Raw genomic sequence first — 17,542 nt, 5'->3', positions numbered from 1 at the left:
GCTCATGCCAAGTGACAGAGCCATAAAAACAGCCTGACCTCAGATTGAGCTCCGGGGTTTAACCCTGCAGTGCGTGAGCAGAGAGCATGTGACTGAAGATGTAGCTGGAGGCCTAAACTCACATCAGTCAGTTGCTTATAGCAACAGGAAAGCTCAGAGTCTTATGGAACTCTATATGGGTCAATGTTATGTTGGGATTTATGCCATACAAAGCTCCCCCAAAACTTCAGCTTTGACTTTACCTGGTTAGGATGTTATTTATATTTACTTTCCATTGTACTACGAAGGTTTGGTTCATTCATGCAGACAGTTTGGCTTCATTTGTCCAGGTGGGAACATACCTGTCTCCTCAGCACCAACACAGTGGAGGAGCACCAGCATATCTTACCAGAAAGAGTCTTTCTGTTCTCTGAAGAAGCCCGAGATCATAATTTCTTAGACTGTACACTTAGATTATGACCATGCAGCCTCCTACTGGTCAAAAAACTGACATCTCATTCCTCAGCAATGCTGTCTGAAGTTAAAATACATAAATGATGGCAGATGTATTGCCCCAGAAACGTGAACTCAATAGATGAACCTACTGTTCCTACTGTTTAACGTCTTCACACTCTTATGTCGACTGAGCACGTTTTCCACTTGACTGAATCTGGGTGTAAAAGCGTTTGAATCGTCTCGGTTCAAAATAAAGATTTTCAAACAGCAGTTACTGAAAGAATCGCAGGTTTTTAATGACTCAGACACAAAAGAAAAGAGAGAGAGAGGTTCAAAAAGGTTGAGAGCCTCTAAACCCTTTGACTAATTAGGACACTGTCTCTGATTTGTGCACCACAAACCAAATTACACAGATCAAGAACCAGAGAGATGAACTTTGGAGAAGAAACCAACACTCTCTACATGAACACGAGAGGCACAGTAAGAAAATCTGGGATTTTGTGATTCGACTGAAGCTTTTTCAATACATTTGTACATGTGTGTGCCACACTGTACCTTGAGCAGTGTAGACCAGCTCGCTGTAGACTGTGGTGGGGATGATGGGGGCGGGCAGGTCCTGCAGGAAACCTCTAAGAGCATCAGTCAGTGAGACCACATCATACTGGTCCAGGTCCACTGAGGCCGGATCTGAGAGGACAAAAAACAAAAGAGGAGAGGAAGAGAGAAGTGTTAGAGGTCATGCATATGATATAGAGACAGTTTTTTATTCTCGCCCAGAGGCCCACATGATCAGAAGGCCGAGGACAGACCCCTTTGTGAATTTTGCTGTTAACATTTCTCACTGAAGAACACAGAGAAGCTGAGGAACCATCACATTCATCTTTAGATGTCAGAACAAAAGGCCGGCATGAAACCTTCAAGTGTTTGTGTGCTAAACTTTCTCACATTAGGGACTGTGGTGCCCAAAGACACCTAAACATGACAATACTGGTCAGTTCATTACTCAGTCTGACTCTTTCCTGTATATAAAAAAAGAACTCTAACCAACATAAGATCAAGGTTATTTTAAAATGTAAAGTCCAGATTTTCATAATCTTTTGCTTTAGATATTCATGGTCCCATTGGGAGCCGGATAATCAGGCCGATTTGCAGTTTCGTTTCACCTCATTTATTCTGACATCGTCCTCATGTTTCATCTAAAATGAGCTGAGATGTGGTCCAGCGAGGCTCCACTGACTACTGGATCATGATGATGTTGATTTTGAAGTTAAAACGCTTTATTTAAAATAGTGTTACTGATATTTTTAGCTCCTCCTTTCCTCCAGCATCGCCATCTGGCCAAACTGAAGACTCTCCACACAAAATATCTCCAATTATCAGAAATGTGGGACTGGGTCAGTGGTGATCTGACACACCAGAGAGTGTCAAGTCTCACGGTCAGCTGTCTCTGGGAAAAAGGGGAAAACTGTCACAGATAAAAAAAAGATGCTGAGATGTTCTCAGGATTTACAAATCTGTCCGCCGGTAGACAAAACATCAGATAAGAAGCCTGCGTGAGCGCTCCAGCAGATTAGAGGAAAGACCAACCACACGGCGCCACAGGACGCGTTTTCTGTCTTTCACCTCACCTCCTAACCTTCCTCTTCCTCTTCCTCCTCGACCGCTTCTCCCGTAAATCGTTAATTTATCTGAATCAGCTCCACTTCCTCCTCTTTCTCTTTTCCCCTCCACCTTCCTCACCCCGTGTGCTCCACCTCCGGCCCCCCCTCTGCACCATACGCACCAGACCCTCTGGAGACAAAACGGCTGTTAAAGCCCATTGATTTGCCCCCTCTAACTAATGCCTGAATAAACTTAACCAATCACCGCAAGCCAGTAAACCACCAGGCCATTAATATCAATGGATGACCTCTTCACATCACAGCGCTGAGGCCCATGTTATCGTGCTGTGATTTGTCGGGGGGGATTCGATCTTCCCAACAGCCAGACAGAGCAAATTTGGTGCTGCCATGGGACCCCCGCTTCATGAAAAGATATTAATACACTATTTCTTGTGTGTGTGTGCGTGTGTGGAGGGGTATTAGAGCATAAAACAATTGGATTCCCGAAAAGGAGATTGTCATTTGTTAATGTGAGAGTGCTGTTTTTTTATTAGGTTGGGATTTGTACTGGTGATAATAACGACCGTGGTGATGGTGTTATATTAGTTTGGACGGCAGCACTGGCTAATTTTGATGCTTGCTGAGATTTCCATTAAGGAAATTACACCCAACCAAGCTTCTTTCTTTCTTTCCCCACTTGGCTTTACAGCTGATTGGGTGACTCTCTCTCAGACAGGCGTCCACCTGCCAAAATCTGAGCAATCACAGCAAGAAGCATCATGATCGGCAGCGAGTGCGTTAACCTTGAACCCAAGGCTGCTTTAGCTCGTTCTCTTGATCACTTCTTTCATTACCAGGCTCAAAGGAGTCACCTGCCATACACTGCTAAGAGAACACAAACAGTCTTGGTGCCTGTCAACACACGTCGAGAAATTGTATTATATTAACTCTGCAGATCAGCACATCCTGGCAACTGCACCTTAACTACTTCCTGCCTTTGCGACACGTCTTTTGTGTCCTGAGGGCATCAGCTGGCGTGCATGAAATGACGCAACACAGCCATAGCGTGCTCCACGGGGAGTCAGTATATGCAGAAACGCCATTAATTCGTATGTCGGTAGACGGGTAGAGGAGAGAGTCAGCACTCCGGGGATATAAGAACAATGTTGTTAGGACTTTCTGAGACTATGAAAGGTCAAACGTATGAAACAGGAAGTTCAAATTTTCATTATTTTAGTCACCCTTACATTTTCTTATATAACAGGAGTCAGTTATTTTGCCATGTGGACGTATCAGCAGAGCTACATAGACTATGTAGATGCTCCTATGACCATTCTGGCTTCTTATAACACATCGATCGTCAGCTGTGAGTGACACATGAGCCCTCTGCTTCATCAGCTATGAGCAGTTATACAGACAATAACCATGTAAACAAACTGTTTTACTTGCTGTACGACCTAGTGAAGTGATCTTCATAGTGTGTTACATGTTAGATAAATGTTTTTATATTTCATATTTATATAAATGGAAATAATTCAAATGAAAACCCTTTTTTTTGATTGTTGTATTTTTCCAGTTGAACCAGGCCTGACTTCAGTGAATCAAACTGATCCCCCTGTTTGATTTGGTTGATTTTCAATAAAGCAGTAGCTGTATGTATGAATCTAAGAGGCTGATGGACTGATCATGAGTTAGTTGTAACCTCAAAGAGTGGAAGGAGACAGCGATGACAAAAAGTACTTGTTCAGGACATATTTTGCAGAGACGTGTCCGTCTGTCTTTCCCACGCTAACAGCAAAATGGCGCGCTTGTTCTGAAGGAATGCACGATTTATTTTAAAGTCTCTGATCATTTAGTGCTGTGAAGAATCTAATAAACATAATCTGGATTTTAAATCATTTACTATGGGCCTTTTCAGAGGACGTTTTAATCCGTGATGGAAAACGCAGACAGCTGCTTTCGTGCAGAAAAACAGGAGCTATTTGTTTGTGTCAGACACCATGAAAATTGGCGTTTGATATCAGAAATCACCAGATAAATTGGGGATCTCTTCAGTCAGTGTTTTAATCACTGCTCGTGCCCTTGTAGGATTAACCCATGCTTCTCGTTGGTCCCTGATGTTGCTGCAGAGCTGTGTGTGAGTGACCCAGTTGGCTTTCTGGTTGGTCAAAGGGGCTTTTAGAGCAGCCCGGCCAGGTAAAGACTGGCCGCACAACACGGTAGCTAAACAGGAAGAGGAGAGAGGCTAATGTGGAGTTCAGAGGAGAAGATAACAAACTGATCTGCAGTCAGTTTGTCAGCCTGAGGTGTAGGCCTGTGTTTTTCTGCCAAGCAGGATAGTAAATCCCTTTGTTAAACAGAGGCAAGTGTCTGCTGACTTGTTTAGTGCTAATGTGGACCAGACAACTGTTGTGTGTTACATGTAGCCAGCAGCCAGGAGCAAGGTTCACAGCAACGGTTACAGAGGCTGAGCGAGAGGAAAAAAAGAAGTCATGCCTTTGCCTGTTGATGACCTTAAAGCTGCACAAATCCACGTTTTAATATCAACAATGAACTGTAATAACTGTAGCTTGTGGTGAAGCCGCAGAATTATCACTCCAGCTCTGCAAACACCCTCACATCTTTTAAGTTTTACAGCACATGCATTTTTTAATCCAGCCTCAGCGCTCTCATCAGCCATGTCAGCATTTCTTTTCTCTCTCTGGCCTGCCCAGCGACCAATGGCAGTTAAGAGACTAGCAGGTGAAGACAGAGAAACATCTAGAGCCACATATATTCACCGTGCTACTGTTGTTTTGTGTCTGCTGCATGTGTAAATGAGCAATGTGTTAGCTAACATGTAATAATATGACAGATTGTGTTTGTAGCTCATTATGCTGCTGCCCTCGTTGGCCAAACTATCACATTATGCGGCTGCTGTTCAGATAAAAGGTAACAGAGGCTTCTGCAGGGTTGAGTTATGTTAGAGGTAAGAGGTGAGGCGTGCCAGACAGGAAGGCTTAAGTCAGCAGGGCAGCTTTAATCGAACCCAGTGGAACAGAGTCATACTCTGGGGCCGCAGCCAACACAGCATCACTACACTGCTCGCAGATCAATTCAATCCTCTCTAAGTCTTAATTCTCTCTCTCGCCGTGACCCTTTAGTCTCCCAGGCTACTTTTTCCTCGTGTTATGTCACCTGTCCTGTTGGCTGAGACAAAAGAAAATCTCCATCTTATCGAATGCTTTCTTTTTGAAATTTGGATTCTCTAAATCTTATTTTAGAGGAGAAATTTACCAGCATAGTGTGATTATGTCAACACACACACACACACACACACACACAGATGCACACACAGTAGGAAGACCGATGAGCTTTGGAGACTCCCATTGGTTTGCTCAGCTTAGCATTTAACCAACGTGACCTAAAGACAGATGGTTAGAAGCAAACAAATTTACACACACACACACACACACACACACCGACATGTTCGCTCATACCCAAATAGGTCATTATTGATTATCACTTCATGTACATGTCTGGGTTGTGATGCATCGACAGGTTCGGGCCAATCTTTCTCTTCTTCCTCCCAAAGGAACAAGTCCAACCAGTCACTTCACCTTCGACGTCCTCAATCATGATTCCTCTCTCAATCAACCCTCTCATCCTCTTTTTCTTCTGTTGTTTTTTAACCCTTCCCTCCTTCTTTCTTACATCATACCAACTGACTTTAAGATCACACACACACACACACACACACACAAGCAAGCGGCCAATTTCCTCTCCACACTCGACCCGTCAGTCAGCTAATCGAGGTTTAGTCTGACACTGGCTACGGGTCAGTCGACAGATGGGCAGATGAATGAAAGGGTGGATCGATGAATGAATTAAAGCTGGATCTATAGTCAAGCTCAGGGTGTAGTCACTGTAATGTTTCATTATACACAGGACTCCTCTGGCAGGAGTTGTTGATTGGCTTGGATTAGATTGAGTGGAGTGTGCATGTGGAGAGTAAAGTCAGACCTGAGGTTACTCAGCACACTCAGAAATTATTTACTGTATTTATATTTAGAGGAAACAAAGTTTGGATTTGAAAGAGTGTAATTTAAAAATGCTTCCACACAGCTGGCATTTTATAAGGTGCTAAAGTTTGCTAGCATAGTTTAGCTGCTCTCAGGAGCCAGCTATCCAATAAAATATGTTCCCTGTTCGATCTGAACTTTCCCCCAAAACCACGACTCAGGTATTCTGTATTTTAACATAATACATAGAGACACTGTGTTCAAGTTACAGCCCGAGCTCAACAGAAAACAACACTGGTCAATTGTTTAGAGGGGTCAGGACGACCGATGTTTGCGTAGGCGACCTCTGGCCTTATCTAGTCATGTGAATAAGTGCATGGCCGTAGAGGTTATCTGTGCAAGCAGCTTGTTCTGACTCATATTTATATTTATTCCAAGGCTTCGACGTCCTGTGGCTGTAGTAATTAGGACAGGAGTCAGGTGATGTAGGAGGCCGCTGCTGCATGTCCTGCATGGAACTGTTAATTTACATGCTTACATAACGTGTTCAACCTGGAGTATTTATGTAAAGTAACATGCATGACTAACATACTTATTTTAGCTGTTCATAAGCATTGTTCATAAACATTACCAAGAAGTTCTGGTCTTGGCGACCAAAGTCTGGTACACCTGTTGCTGTTACTCTCCACTGGTCATTTATGCTTTGGTATATTTTGTTATTTCGGGAGGAGGATGTGTCTGTGGTCATTTAACTGGAGCTCTGTCATGATTAAGTTAACATTTACATCAGTCATAACTATGAGGGCACATAACTAATACAGATGTCATGTCAGCAAAAGCCTGCTGTTCAAGATAATTTACTACAAATTCAAACAGTCACAGTATTTTTCTAATCCAACTGTCTTGACTTGTCCGTGATAAACATCTTTTCACTTCCATCTCACATGATTCTGTGACTTCTCAGTCAATCATTTGTGTGCGTGAAACACTTTTTGCTCACACCAATAATAATTATTTCAAAAAAAAGTTTCAGTTTAAGTTGGTCAAGGCTGTCAAATCCCAAACAGGCCTTAGAAGGAACAAAAAAAAAAAAAAGGGAAGAGATGCAAGGCCTGTTTTGATTTTTTCCAGATTATTGTTGAGGTCACAGCAGCGAGGTGCTAAACGCCAGAACGGCGAGCGCGTCTCTTATCAGGAATCAGAAGGTCCAGGTACCGTAGATATACAGAGGTTGCGTCACAGATGCAAAAGAGGCTCAGTGACCCAGTGAAGGACCCCCGTCTCTTCTGAACTAAAGGCTGTCTCGCACTGCGCGCCGTCCAAGGCTGTAACATCCAGAACTGACACAGAAGAAAGGCGCACTCTGACTGAACTTGAATTTGAGCCACAGGAAATTTGAAGGACAAAATCAATCCCGTGTTCATGCACAATGATGGCAGTATGGTTTAATCAGATAAAGCTGTTCTAATGTAATACACAGAACCCCTGTGTTGATGTCTGTGCATTGTGTGTTTGCCTGTCAGTGATGTGTTTGCGTTTTTGTGTGTGCAGCAGCATTCCAATAAGAATCTCATTACACTACAAAAGCTGTGTGATCATCTGCTCTCGCCGGCATTACGGCGCTGGGATTCAGTCGAACAAGCAGTTTTAAGACGAAAGACTGCAATCAAGTGGCTTTCCGTGGAAAAGCTGGTCCTGGCTAATCCAATAGCAGTGATTTAATAACTAAAGCAGAGAGAGTCGGAGTCTGACAGAAGCAGAAATTAGCTGCCAAACAAAGAATTAGAGTACAATAGAAATTCTCATTTAAATCAATGCTGAGAGGAGAGCTGCCGCGTTAAAAAGCGGCTCTGTTGCAAATAAACAACAGTGGGGTTCTTCAGACAGCCAAAGCTGATGCGTAAACACGGTATCAATGAGTATTATCAGACTCAACACCACCACGGCAGCAGCCGGCATTGTTGCTCACATCTGAAGTAATTATCTTCATCACCAAATGTCAGAATCTGGTCTCCACTGCAGCAGATCACAGCGTAGTGACTCGAAGTGACACGCGGGTTTTACAGAATTAAACTTCAGAGACTATTTGAAGTAATGCATCTAAAATCAAAGGAGGTATTATGTGCTTTGTCGTTGCTGACTGCATCATATGATATTAATGTTCGGTTTGCACACAGCAGGACTACTGTAGGTGGAACAGCAGCAGACAGACAGGCAGGCAGACAGACAGACAGGCTATCTGAGGAGGCTATCTCTGTAATATGTGTTGCTGTATCACATGAGCAGGGATACGGGGAAAAAGATGAAATCATCACTGCTCTTGTGAATCTTCATGAAAAAAAAGAAGACTTAAACTCACGGATGCATAATTCAAAGTGCCATCAGCTTCTTTGACATTAAAATACTTGAAACCAACAGAAACCAGCAGCTCAGGCTTTAGGAAAAAGCATCTGCTGAAGTAAATAAGCAACACTGTGAACTAACCATTAGACATCTGAAATTACAGTTTGACGCAGGCTGATTTGAAGTTTTATTGCCCATTATATCAGGTTTTATAGTGCACGCTATTACATTTGTATTTAGTTTCAATGATTTGGTTCAATCCAAGTGACAAAATCAACATTTTCCTGTTGTCACACTAACAAAATGTGAAACTACAGACTCCAGCCACAGAAACAAGCTCAATATCAGTACCTCCATTTAAAAAAAAGACTAAACATTATAGGATTCTTATGTCTTCTGACTGTTTTGTGTCTCTGCATGTTCTCATATGACCTGGCACAGAGGATCATGTTTAGACCCACACAAAAACTATCTATGTATTCATCTTCATCTTCTATCTCAGACACTCACAGGCCGGCCGCCATCGTCTCCTGAAGCTCCGACTACACGTCCCTATAAAAACTCAACGGATCAGCAGGCAAACATGAAAACTCACACAGGTGGTTCACGGGTTCACGCCGATTCATGAAGGAACACAGGAGGGTTCATACATTCCTAACAGATACGAGGACGGGGTCGGACGCTGATAACACCGAGTGTGAGGTCAAGAAATGTTCAAATTAAAGAAAGACGGAGAAAGAAACACAGTCAGAAGGTTTTTGGTTGTATTTTTTAAGAGGTGCACTGCACCGACGGACTGGAAATGAAAAATGGCCTTGGACTTTTTGACCAGCCCACCAAAACCCTGCCAGCAATAAACCACCACCACACAGCCCACGCTCCACTTTATATTACTGAATAATACTCATAAGAATAAGTTAAGTAGAATAGATGTAGAACAGAGAAAGAAAACCATGTTGCTCTTTGGAGGAGGCTGCTGGAAGGAGCACATACTGGCAGCGAGGAGGCAAGTATCTGTGGACCCATCTGACCGGTAAAAGAAATAAGACGGGAGGAAATTTGTTGGTGAAAAGATGAAGTAAGTCATAGAATAAGATAAAAAATAATTCCTACATCATTGATTAGTCATTTCTGCAGCAGCTCACTTCTCTCAGCCATTTATTATGACGGAAGTTCTTCATTTATGACGAGTTCAACATTTCAAAAGTTTGCTGGAGCACGTCCCTTTCTTTAACGCCATTCCTAATTCATTCAATAAATTAAACAGCGTCGACGAGCGAAAGGACAAAAATGTTAAAGCTTTATCAATAACAGCCACCTGATGTAGCTTAAACCTTGTTTCCTTCCGTCTCGCTGCTTCAGCTGCACTTTACCGATAGCTGACCTGGTGTCAGCGGGCGGCTCTGGCTGCTCTCTGCTGCCTTCGGGCTCACTCGGCTGAGATGATGGACTTGGTAACGCTGCCAAATGGATAGTTTGGTCCTTTAAAAGACTTGGCTGCTTCAGTCTCACGGGACGTCGACCTGCTCTCTCTCAGCTTCTCTTTTTGTTTGTTCCCCACTGCACTTTGTATCCATACATTTATTCATCCATACATATCCACATGTCACCACTGAACAGAGATAGGATAAGTTAGCATGGACTGGACTAAAGTAATTGGCTGACAGATGTAATACCCACCCTGGGTGTTGCCTGGGTCGGTCAGCAGCGCAGGACTTGGTTATTTTTATTAAAGCGGGGGCTGTGGCTATTTAAAGATATGTATATCTTATATTGCATCAGCCCCAATTGACAAGCAGCCCACGGGGGAAAACTCCCGGTGCTCCAGATGGCCGGTCCGTCATTGGCTCACTGTCAAAACTAAGTTAAGCATTATGCTTTTAGATATACACAAACACACATAGAGACCCAGACGCGGTGTGAAATATATCAGAGGTGACAGACACTGCAGAACAAACACACTGATCTACCATCTGACACCAGTCATAATTGCTGGAGGTGACAGACGACGGAGGATCATCATTGCGATAAACTCATCTGTTTTCATGTATCACCACAACTCTGAAGCAGCTGAGCAGTAATCAGCTGAGCCCGAGACACACACACACACACACACTTGAACTTTTACAAACACAACATGGATAAACCTCTTAAAGCACACTGACTGGACAGTAAGCCGATCATCACTAACTCGTGCTGTGCAGCTAAAATGTGTTCAAAAGTCCATATTTTCACTGCACTGTAAGGACTTCTCATCCATCCAAGGTACAGAATACCTGGATATCTACAACCAGCCAAACTATTAGCTGATGAAGATCACGTAATGAGAATGAAAATACTAAATGGACCTTTGTCAGCTGCTGTTTCCAAGGCCAAGAATAAAATCTGAATCTCATGCAGAAGTAAGCTGAGGCCTTACAAAAGCTGTTAGGAAGCTTCTTTGGTGAGTTAAGCAGGACAACAATCAATTCAACATGCACAGAAATAATAAACCACTCCACATAGGGGCTAAAAAACAGCTCATGCACATTAAAAACACCTGATACAACATAGGAACTAACTAAAGAACTAAAATAAAATGTCAACTGCAAACTTACACAAGTTCTAACTGAATTATCATAACAGCCCACCACAGGAGAGCTGGCAACACATAATGATGGAGTCAGTTATCGTGGGTTATGTGTGCTGTACCTGAAGGGCATCTACAGGCAAGAGGATAAAATCGGGGGCCACAGCTCGTTTCTGCCCCGAGGCCTCCTGCCGGCGTGTTGAAACAGCTTCTGGGAACGAACATCTCCTGAACTTCCTTTAAATTTGATTAGATTCTTATTTTTTCTGTTACCAGCATGTGAGGTGAAGAGTGAGAATGTTTTACACTAGATGATATCCACATGGACTATAAATATCAATCCAGTACTTCATAATGCCCATGTGATGTTCACGTGGAGTTCCTGTGTTTAGTAAGTGTTCATATTAAAGCGTCAGGGTGACTGTAACACGTGTAAGTATGAGTGTATGGACGGTGGAGACTAAACACATTAAAGAAGTCGAGACCTGCAGCATCACGGTGGAAACAATTTACATTTACAGACACCAATAAAAACCGTTTGTGATGACATATGTCTATTTAAAACTTGATCACACTTTTTAATGGAGCTGCAGATACTTTTTAAGTGTGTTTATGTACATAGAGTGTCACTGTGAACTGTATAAGGGCCATATTTTCTTGTGGGCCCGTATGAATTTCTATTTTCTGGCGTTTTTGACAGCTTCCCCTTTGCTTCTAGTCTCTGAGCTAAGCTGCACAGGCTGCAGGCTAATTCCACTGTGGACCTCTCTGTGCTGGACACACACAGATGACACTGGCGTCTATCTCGGTGTGTGTGACTGTGTGTGGATGATTTTCTGAAATGAATGACTGGACAATGAAAAGGCTTTTGTCTCATCTCAGTAGAAGGGCTCAGTCACAAGCCTATTTAACTGACAGACTGTTTATGTTTGCATCTCACTGAGTGATTAAAACATCTCAGGAACATGTTCCAGTAACCAAAAGATGCTTTTTAATTCTTTTTTTTTTGGGTTGGTTAGATCCTGCAGTGAGCCCTTCGGTGGCCTCGTCACTTACTGACATAATAAAAGTGTAAGTTTGTGCCTGTACGAGCATCCTGTGTGAGGAGAGCCCAACAAGACAGTGATGGATCTACACACGGGAGAGAGAGGGAGGGAAAAAATGTCATTCCTCACTGACCACAGGATGAAATGTTCAGGGTGTGTGTGTGTGTGTGTGTGTTTAGTCCCCTGAGGTGATAATCTCAGTCTGAACCCTCTGAACTTTTTCTGTTTCTATACCGTTAACCATCACTGCAGCTGTGCAGGGGTTTGCTGGTGCCGAAGTATGTGTGTGTGTGTGTGTGTGTACGTACGGATGTGTGTATGTGTGTGTTAATGTGTGCATATTCCTACGTGTGAACCCGCTCACCTCTCCGTCTGTCCGTCTGTCCTTGGCATTCTGCTCACACACACTGTTCTCACAACATGAAGAGATGCAACAGGAGGTCGGAGAGACAGAAGAAAACACGGAGCCAAAGAGAGAGAGTCCCAGACTTTATGTTTCTATACAACAGCGAAGACGTTTAGAGGGTTTTCTGTGAACGTGATCAGGAAAACCTTTGTTAGAAGCTTATTACACGATTATTAGACCTTTTCATGGTTGTTTTTTAGGTACCGACAGGATCATGAGCTGTTTTAATGCAGAAAAGATGAGCACTGACTTGAGACAGAAGATTTTTTTACTAGCATTTGACCAAAATCACGATATTTCCCGAACCTTATCCAAAGGGCTTTTGTTGCCTAAACTGGACTCTGTGCTGTCACAGTCCTGCACCGTGGTCCATAAACGTAGCATGTTGTCTCTGAACATAATCCAGGCACTGATTACATTTGTCAGCACAATGTAATTATGAAAACAATTTAGTTATATATAAACGTAATTTCTGGAGTCAGGGTTGGAAAAGGGAGGTGCAGAAACTCCGTGAGACGGAAGAGAGAGAAGAAAAACTACTCAGACTGCAGAGAGAAGTTCATCCAAAGGCCAACATTTAATAATAATGTGAGAGAATTGGCATTAAAGGATAAATCTGCTCCTCTAACAGAAAATACACACTCTTCTCACTCTGCTCTGTGTTTCATTTGTCAGTCTCAAAGACTCGATACACTGCATCCATCGAAACAACTTCATTTATCATTTCAAATACTGTGTGTTAGAGTTGAAAAGCGGCCCATTTGAGCTGAGAGAAGCTTTTGGTGTTTTGGAGTTGATGTAGAGTGCAAGAGTTTGGTGAAAACCTCCGGTTACTGAGGCAGGATTACAGATTAATGTGGAACCATCAGACCTAGTGTGCTTTTGTACTATCAACATGAACACAAACACAACTTTTATATTAAAAATTATATGAACATTGATTTGATCTGTGTATTATTCAGACCTCATACTGCTGGATAGTCTGAAGTCTGAAGCCTAACGCTGATTTCAGTCATCTTCAGTGAAAACATCTGTGAAAACAGTAGCGGGATTATCACAGCAATAACACAAATACTGCTTTTGTTTCACTTATTAACTCCAATCACTTCTGAACACTGGAAGTCAATACATCTGTTGGATGTTTCAAATTAAAAGCGTTCCAGGAAAGAGAGGACTTTTAATGTGATAGCTAATATTAAAGTAGTTTAATATTAGAATGAAAAACAAATGGCAAAGTGGAACCGGCTCCACTGAAGCAGAAAGCGAGGCAAATGAGACAGGATGAGATCAGAGCACCGATCCAGCAGAGGAGTCGGGCTTTACAGGAGGATCTACCTGGGAGGCTAAACCCAGGAAGGACTTTAGTTCGGGTTGGAAATAAAATGTCAGCATTCAGGTGCAGAGAAAGAGAGCAAAAGATGTCAAAAGCTGAACTGCGTGTGTCTCCAACAGAAGGTGAAGCCACAGGTATCGCTTTAGTCGTTCATGTTACTGGGCAACATATGGCAGAGATAAGGATCTGAGACAGGAAGTGAGCATGTAGAGATGAAGAGGAGAGGAGAGGAGAGGAGAGGAGAGGAAGACATGTATGTAAAGTTATGTACACGATAAATAAATCCAAACTCAGTATTTGCAGACAGTTTGTCAGGCTGTGTGGTGTCAGACGACACGCTGGCCCCAGCAAAAGATGACATCATTGAAAGGGATGCTGGGAGCTTGCTCAGTGCTCAGGGAGGAGGAAGAGGAGGAGGAGGAGGAGGAGGACAATGCTGGAGAGATTTCTCTGTGGGTGTGATGTATGTCTATGAAGTAAGCTGACTTTGACTACTGCAACCAGCTGAACATGAAAAATCTGGTCTGTCATCATATGATGAAGGATTTCTGTGCGGCTGATTCTCACAACATCGTCTCCCACAGACGCAGAAATGTGTGTTTGAAATGTTTGTGGTAACTGTTAATGATCTTCAAGGTTTCAGTGGAAAGATCAGGTTCACTGCAGAGTAACAAAGACTCTGTTCTGTGTTTGTGCAAACGCACCATCAGATCAACAATCTGCTTTATTTCCTCCTTCATCAGGACACTGAACTCTGTGATTCACTTCGCCTGCAGCAGATTTTCTCTTTTTGAGGTTTCCTAAACAAAGACTTGCTCAGACTGACATTAGCGCTGTGTGGAAAAACACAGCCCCCCCGTTACTGTGAGCTGTCCGGACTGGCATCCTCAAAGCGATGCAGCGTAGTCTGGCAAATACAGTCGAACCTGCTGTGGTCAGTCAAATCTGTGCCCGCTCACATTCCTGGTAGATTACTTATCAAGATGAATTCACAGTTCGACCATTTACATGGCGATCGTCTCCAAGGAGGAGGAAATCAGTCTTGTTGTGACAAGTTTACGAGTTGCAGAAGAACTTATCTTAGTATTGTTAACAGCTGTTCGGTGGTGTGGTGTCTGGCTTTCAAACTCAGGGTCTATTTTTGGGAGGAGTAAAGATTACATACATGTTGTGTGACTGGAATAGTCAAAGAATAAACATCAGCGAATGAATCAGTGAATAAACATCAGTGACTTTTTATCGGCAGACACAATTAAAAAGACAAACATTAATCGCGGGTCTATGACGGGACGTGAACTTTGGTTTCCTGCATCAAAGCTCGACGAGCTTCACGCCCCACCCATCAGCTGCACCCTGCACGCCCATACTTTATGTCTCGCTGCATAAAAAACAAACCACTTCCTGCATCTGCACTGATCATTGCCACTGGATGTAAATCTGGCTTGCTTGATTGTCACATATGGACATAATTCCTACAGAGCTGCACACAGTTCAGCCCTACAGACACACGCCTGCAAACACACATGTACGTGTATGTGCATGTCTCCACGGTGAAAAAAACAAAACATAAGCACTAAGAAAAACACCACAACGCTGCTGAGAGGAGAAAAGACACTTCACTTTCCCACTGTTGCCTGGAATTTGCAGCATTAGGTGACAAAGAAGCATCAGTTGGACCGAACACGTCTAATAAGACACAGTGACACACCTCTGCAGCCAGAAGCTTTTATCTGTTTCCACCTCACGTCCATTGTACTCGAGTGTATCAGTGTACGAGTGTGTGTGTGTGTGTTTGTGTGTGGCTGCACTTCTTCTGTCCCCAGCTGACTGTAAAAATGCCGGCTTCTAATAGGTTATTGACGGGCGCCAGAGGAAGATGATGACATCACCTCCGGCCAATAGCAGGGCCGGGACCGACAGACGAGAAGAAGGACGGACGGGGAGGATGGAGGGATGGAGATGGAAGAAAAAAAAGGATGGAGGGATGGAGCAGAGGAGCTCTTTTAATTTGTGTTTTGCTGAACTCAGCGGCTCCTGTCACCGAGGTAGGGAGCGAGAGGAAAGGGACGGTGATGAATGAGTGAATAAAAAAAGGGAGAGAAAGAGATAGAAGATGAGAAGGGAAGAGAGAGAGGGGGGAGATTGAGGAGTACATAAAGGGGGGAGCAGTGAAATAGAAGATTATTTAATGGTTCCAGAGCTGCAGATTGGTTGATTGGTTGTTAGCAGGGAGCAGTGAACAGATCGGATGGGAGGATGGGGGGGGAGAAAGTCTCCATCTATCTGAACCAAGAGGTGGACGCAGTGGAGGGAGGGATGAGGAAGAGGTGAGAGGTGTTAAAGTTGGAGGAATTATTGCACACACATAGATGATTATTGATTGTTTATGTGTGTGGGTGAGCGGACTGAGCTGCAGTATGTCTCTATGTATGTACACTACATGTGTGAGTACAGTTTGTGTTGAGGACAAAGTATATTCTGCTACAGTCTGAGCCAACATGACTCATCGTTTCCAAAACACAGACTGCCCACTCTGTGCCTGACAAGTTGGCACAGTGTGTGTGTGTGTTGTTTGTATGTGTGTGTGTGTGCTTGTGCATCCATGCAATCATCATACCAACTCTAACTGGGTCAAAGTGTACAAACAGACACACAACACACTGAGACAAACACACACAGACCCAGCAGTGATGAGCCTGCCCATATGTCCGCTTATTCATACACCCCCACACACGGACATGTTGGTGCTTCCATACTTCTGAGGACACTCTTTGACTTAGTGTATCCCCCCCCCCAACCCACTAACCCTTAACCAGGATCTTATTCTGCCCATAAAAGATAAAAACAATCCTCAAAATAGTCCTTTGAAGAAGTGCAGACTGGCAGAATTAACCACAAGAAACGTCCTCACTGTCCCAAAAATGCACATCCTATCAAAAATGTCCACGAATACGTGTCTCATTTCCAGGAAATGTCCCCTAAAATATCTCAAATGCTCCTATTTCTCAAATAAATTGCCTCACTTTTGCATAATGTTTTCATCCTCCCCTCCCTAAATGTCCACACTAAGTGTCTTCACACACGTTTTTTAAAAAAAAAATGTCCTCGCTGTCCAAAAACGTTTCCACTTTCCTCAAATGTCACAATCCTCAAGGTCTGAAGCACAATCACAAACACACTCAGAGTTACTGGGCCAACACACTGAGTGATGTGTGGGCACGGCAGAACCAACCGGCTAAAAAATAGCTATCACCATGGCAACGTCTGGGCCGTGTACCAATCGGAGGTCAACTAGATGAGGTAATGTTCTCGAAAGCTTTCTGCGCCTGTGTGACTCTCACACACACACACACACACACACACAAACACTCACTTTGATAGAAAGATAATGCCCACATGCAGCAAACCATCAAAATAGAGAGATAAAAGATACAAACAGACGGATCAATTAGGCTGAATCGGAGGCTGTGGAATAGCCTGAGAGCGTCGATACGAGGCAACAACTCCCTGTTACATAACATTATTCCATAACTCACGCTGCACAGACACACAACAAAGAGAGGCTGATCACTGCAGCAGCCCGATGCTCTTCATGCGGAGCGACTGATGCTGCATCATGAGACGTACCAAAGCAGGTATAGGTCATTAACTACGGCGTCTCACTGCATCCTGCATGTTAACAAAGGAGTCATCATGCCGAGAAGATCTGGAGAAACGTGACTCACACACACAAACTAAGCACATTTAATTAATTTAGAATTCATCTGCAAAATCATAACTTGCCATCCAGTTCCCAGAGAGGTGTAAC

General features: G+C 43.3%; 1 protein-coding gene across 1 annotated transcript in view; it reads right to left on the bottom strand.

The window, feature by feature from the left end:
* The window catches only part of pik3r3b (phosphoinositide-3-kinase, regulatory subunit 3b (gamma)), a 176,135-nt gene that overhangs the window by 96,983 nt on the left and 61,610 nt on the right, over positions 1-17,542 (bottom strand). Inside the window, exon 4 of the mRNA XM_070831692.1 lies at positions 991-1,122. Within this exon, the coding sequence (XP_070687793.1) occupies positions 991-1,122 (132 nt within the window). The remainder of the gene's footprint in view (positions 1-990; positions 1,123-17,542) is intronic.

The sequence above is a fragment of the Pempheris klunzingeri genome, chromosome 6 (genome assembly GCF_042242105.1).
Source record: "Pempheris klunzingeri isolate RE-2024b chromosome 6, fPemKlu1.hap1, whole genome shotgun sequence".
NCBI classification, from domain to species: domain Eukaryota; kingdom Metazoa; phylum Chordata; class Actinopteri; order Acropomatiformes; family Pempheridae; genus Pempheris; species Pempheris klunzingeri.
The sequence above is the reverse complement of the archived record's forward strand: the minus strand, read 5'-3'. Positions and strand labels throughout refer to the sequence as shown.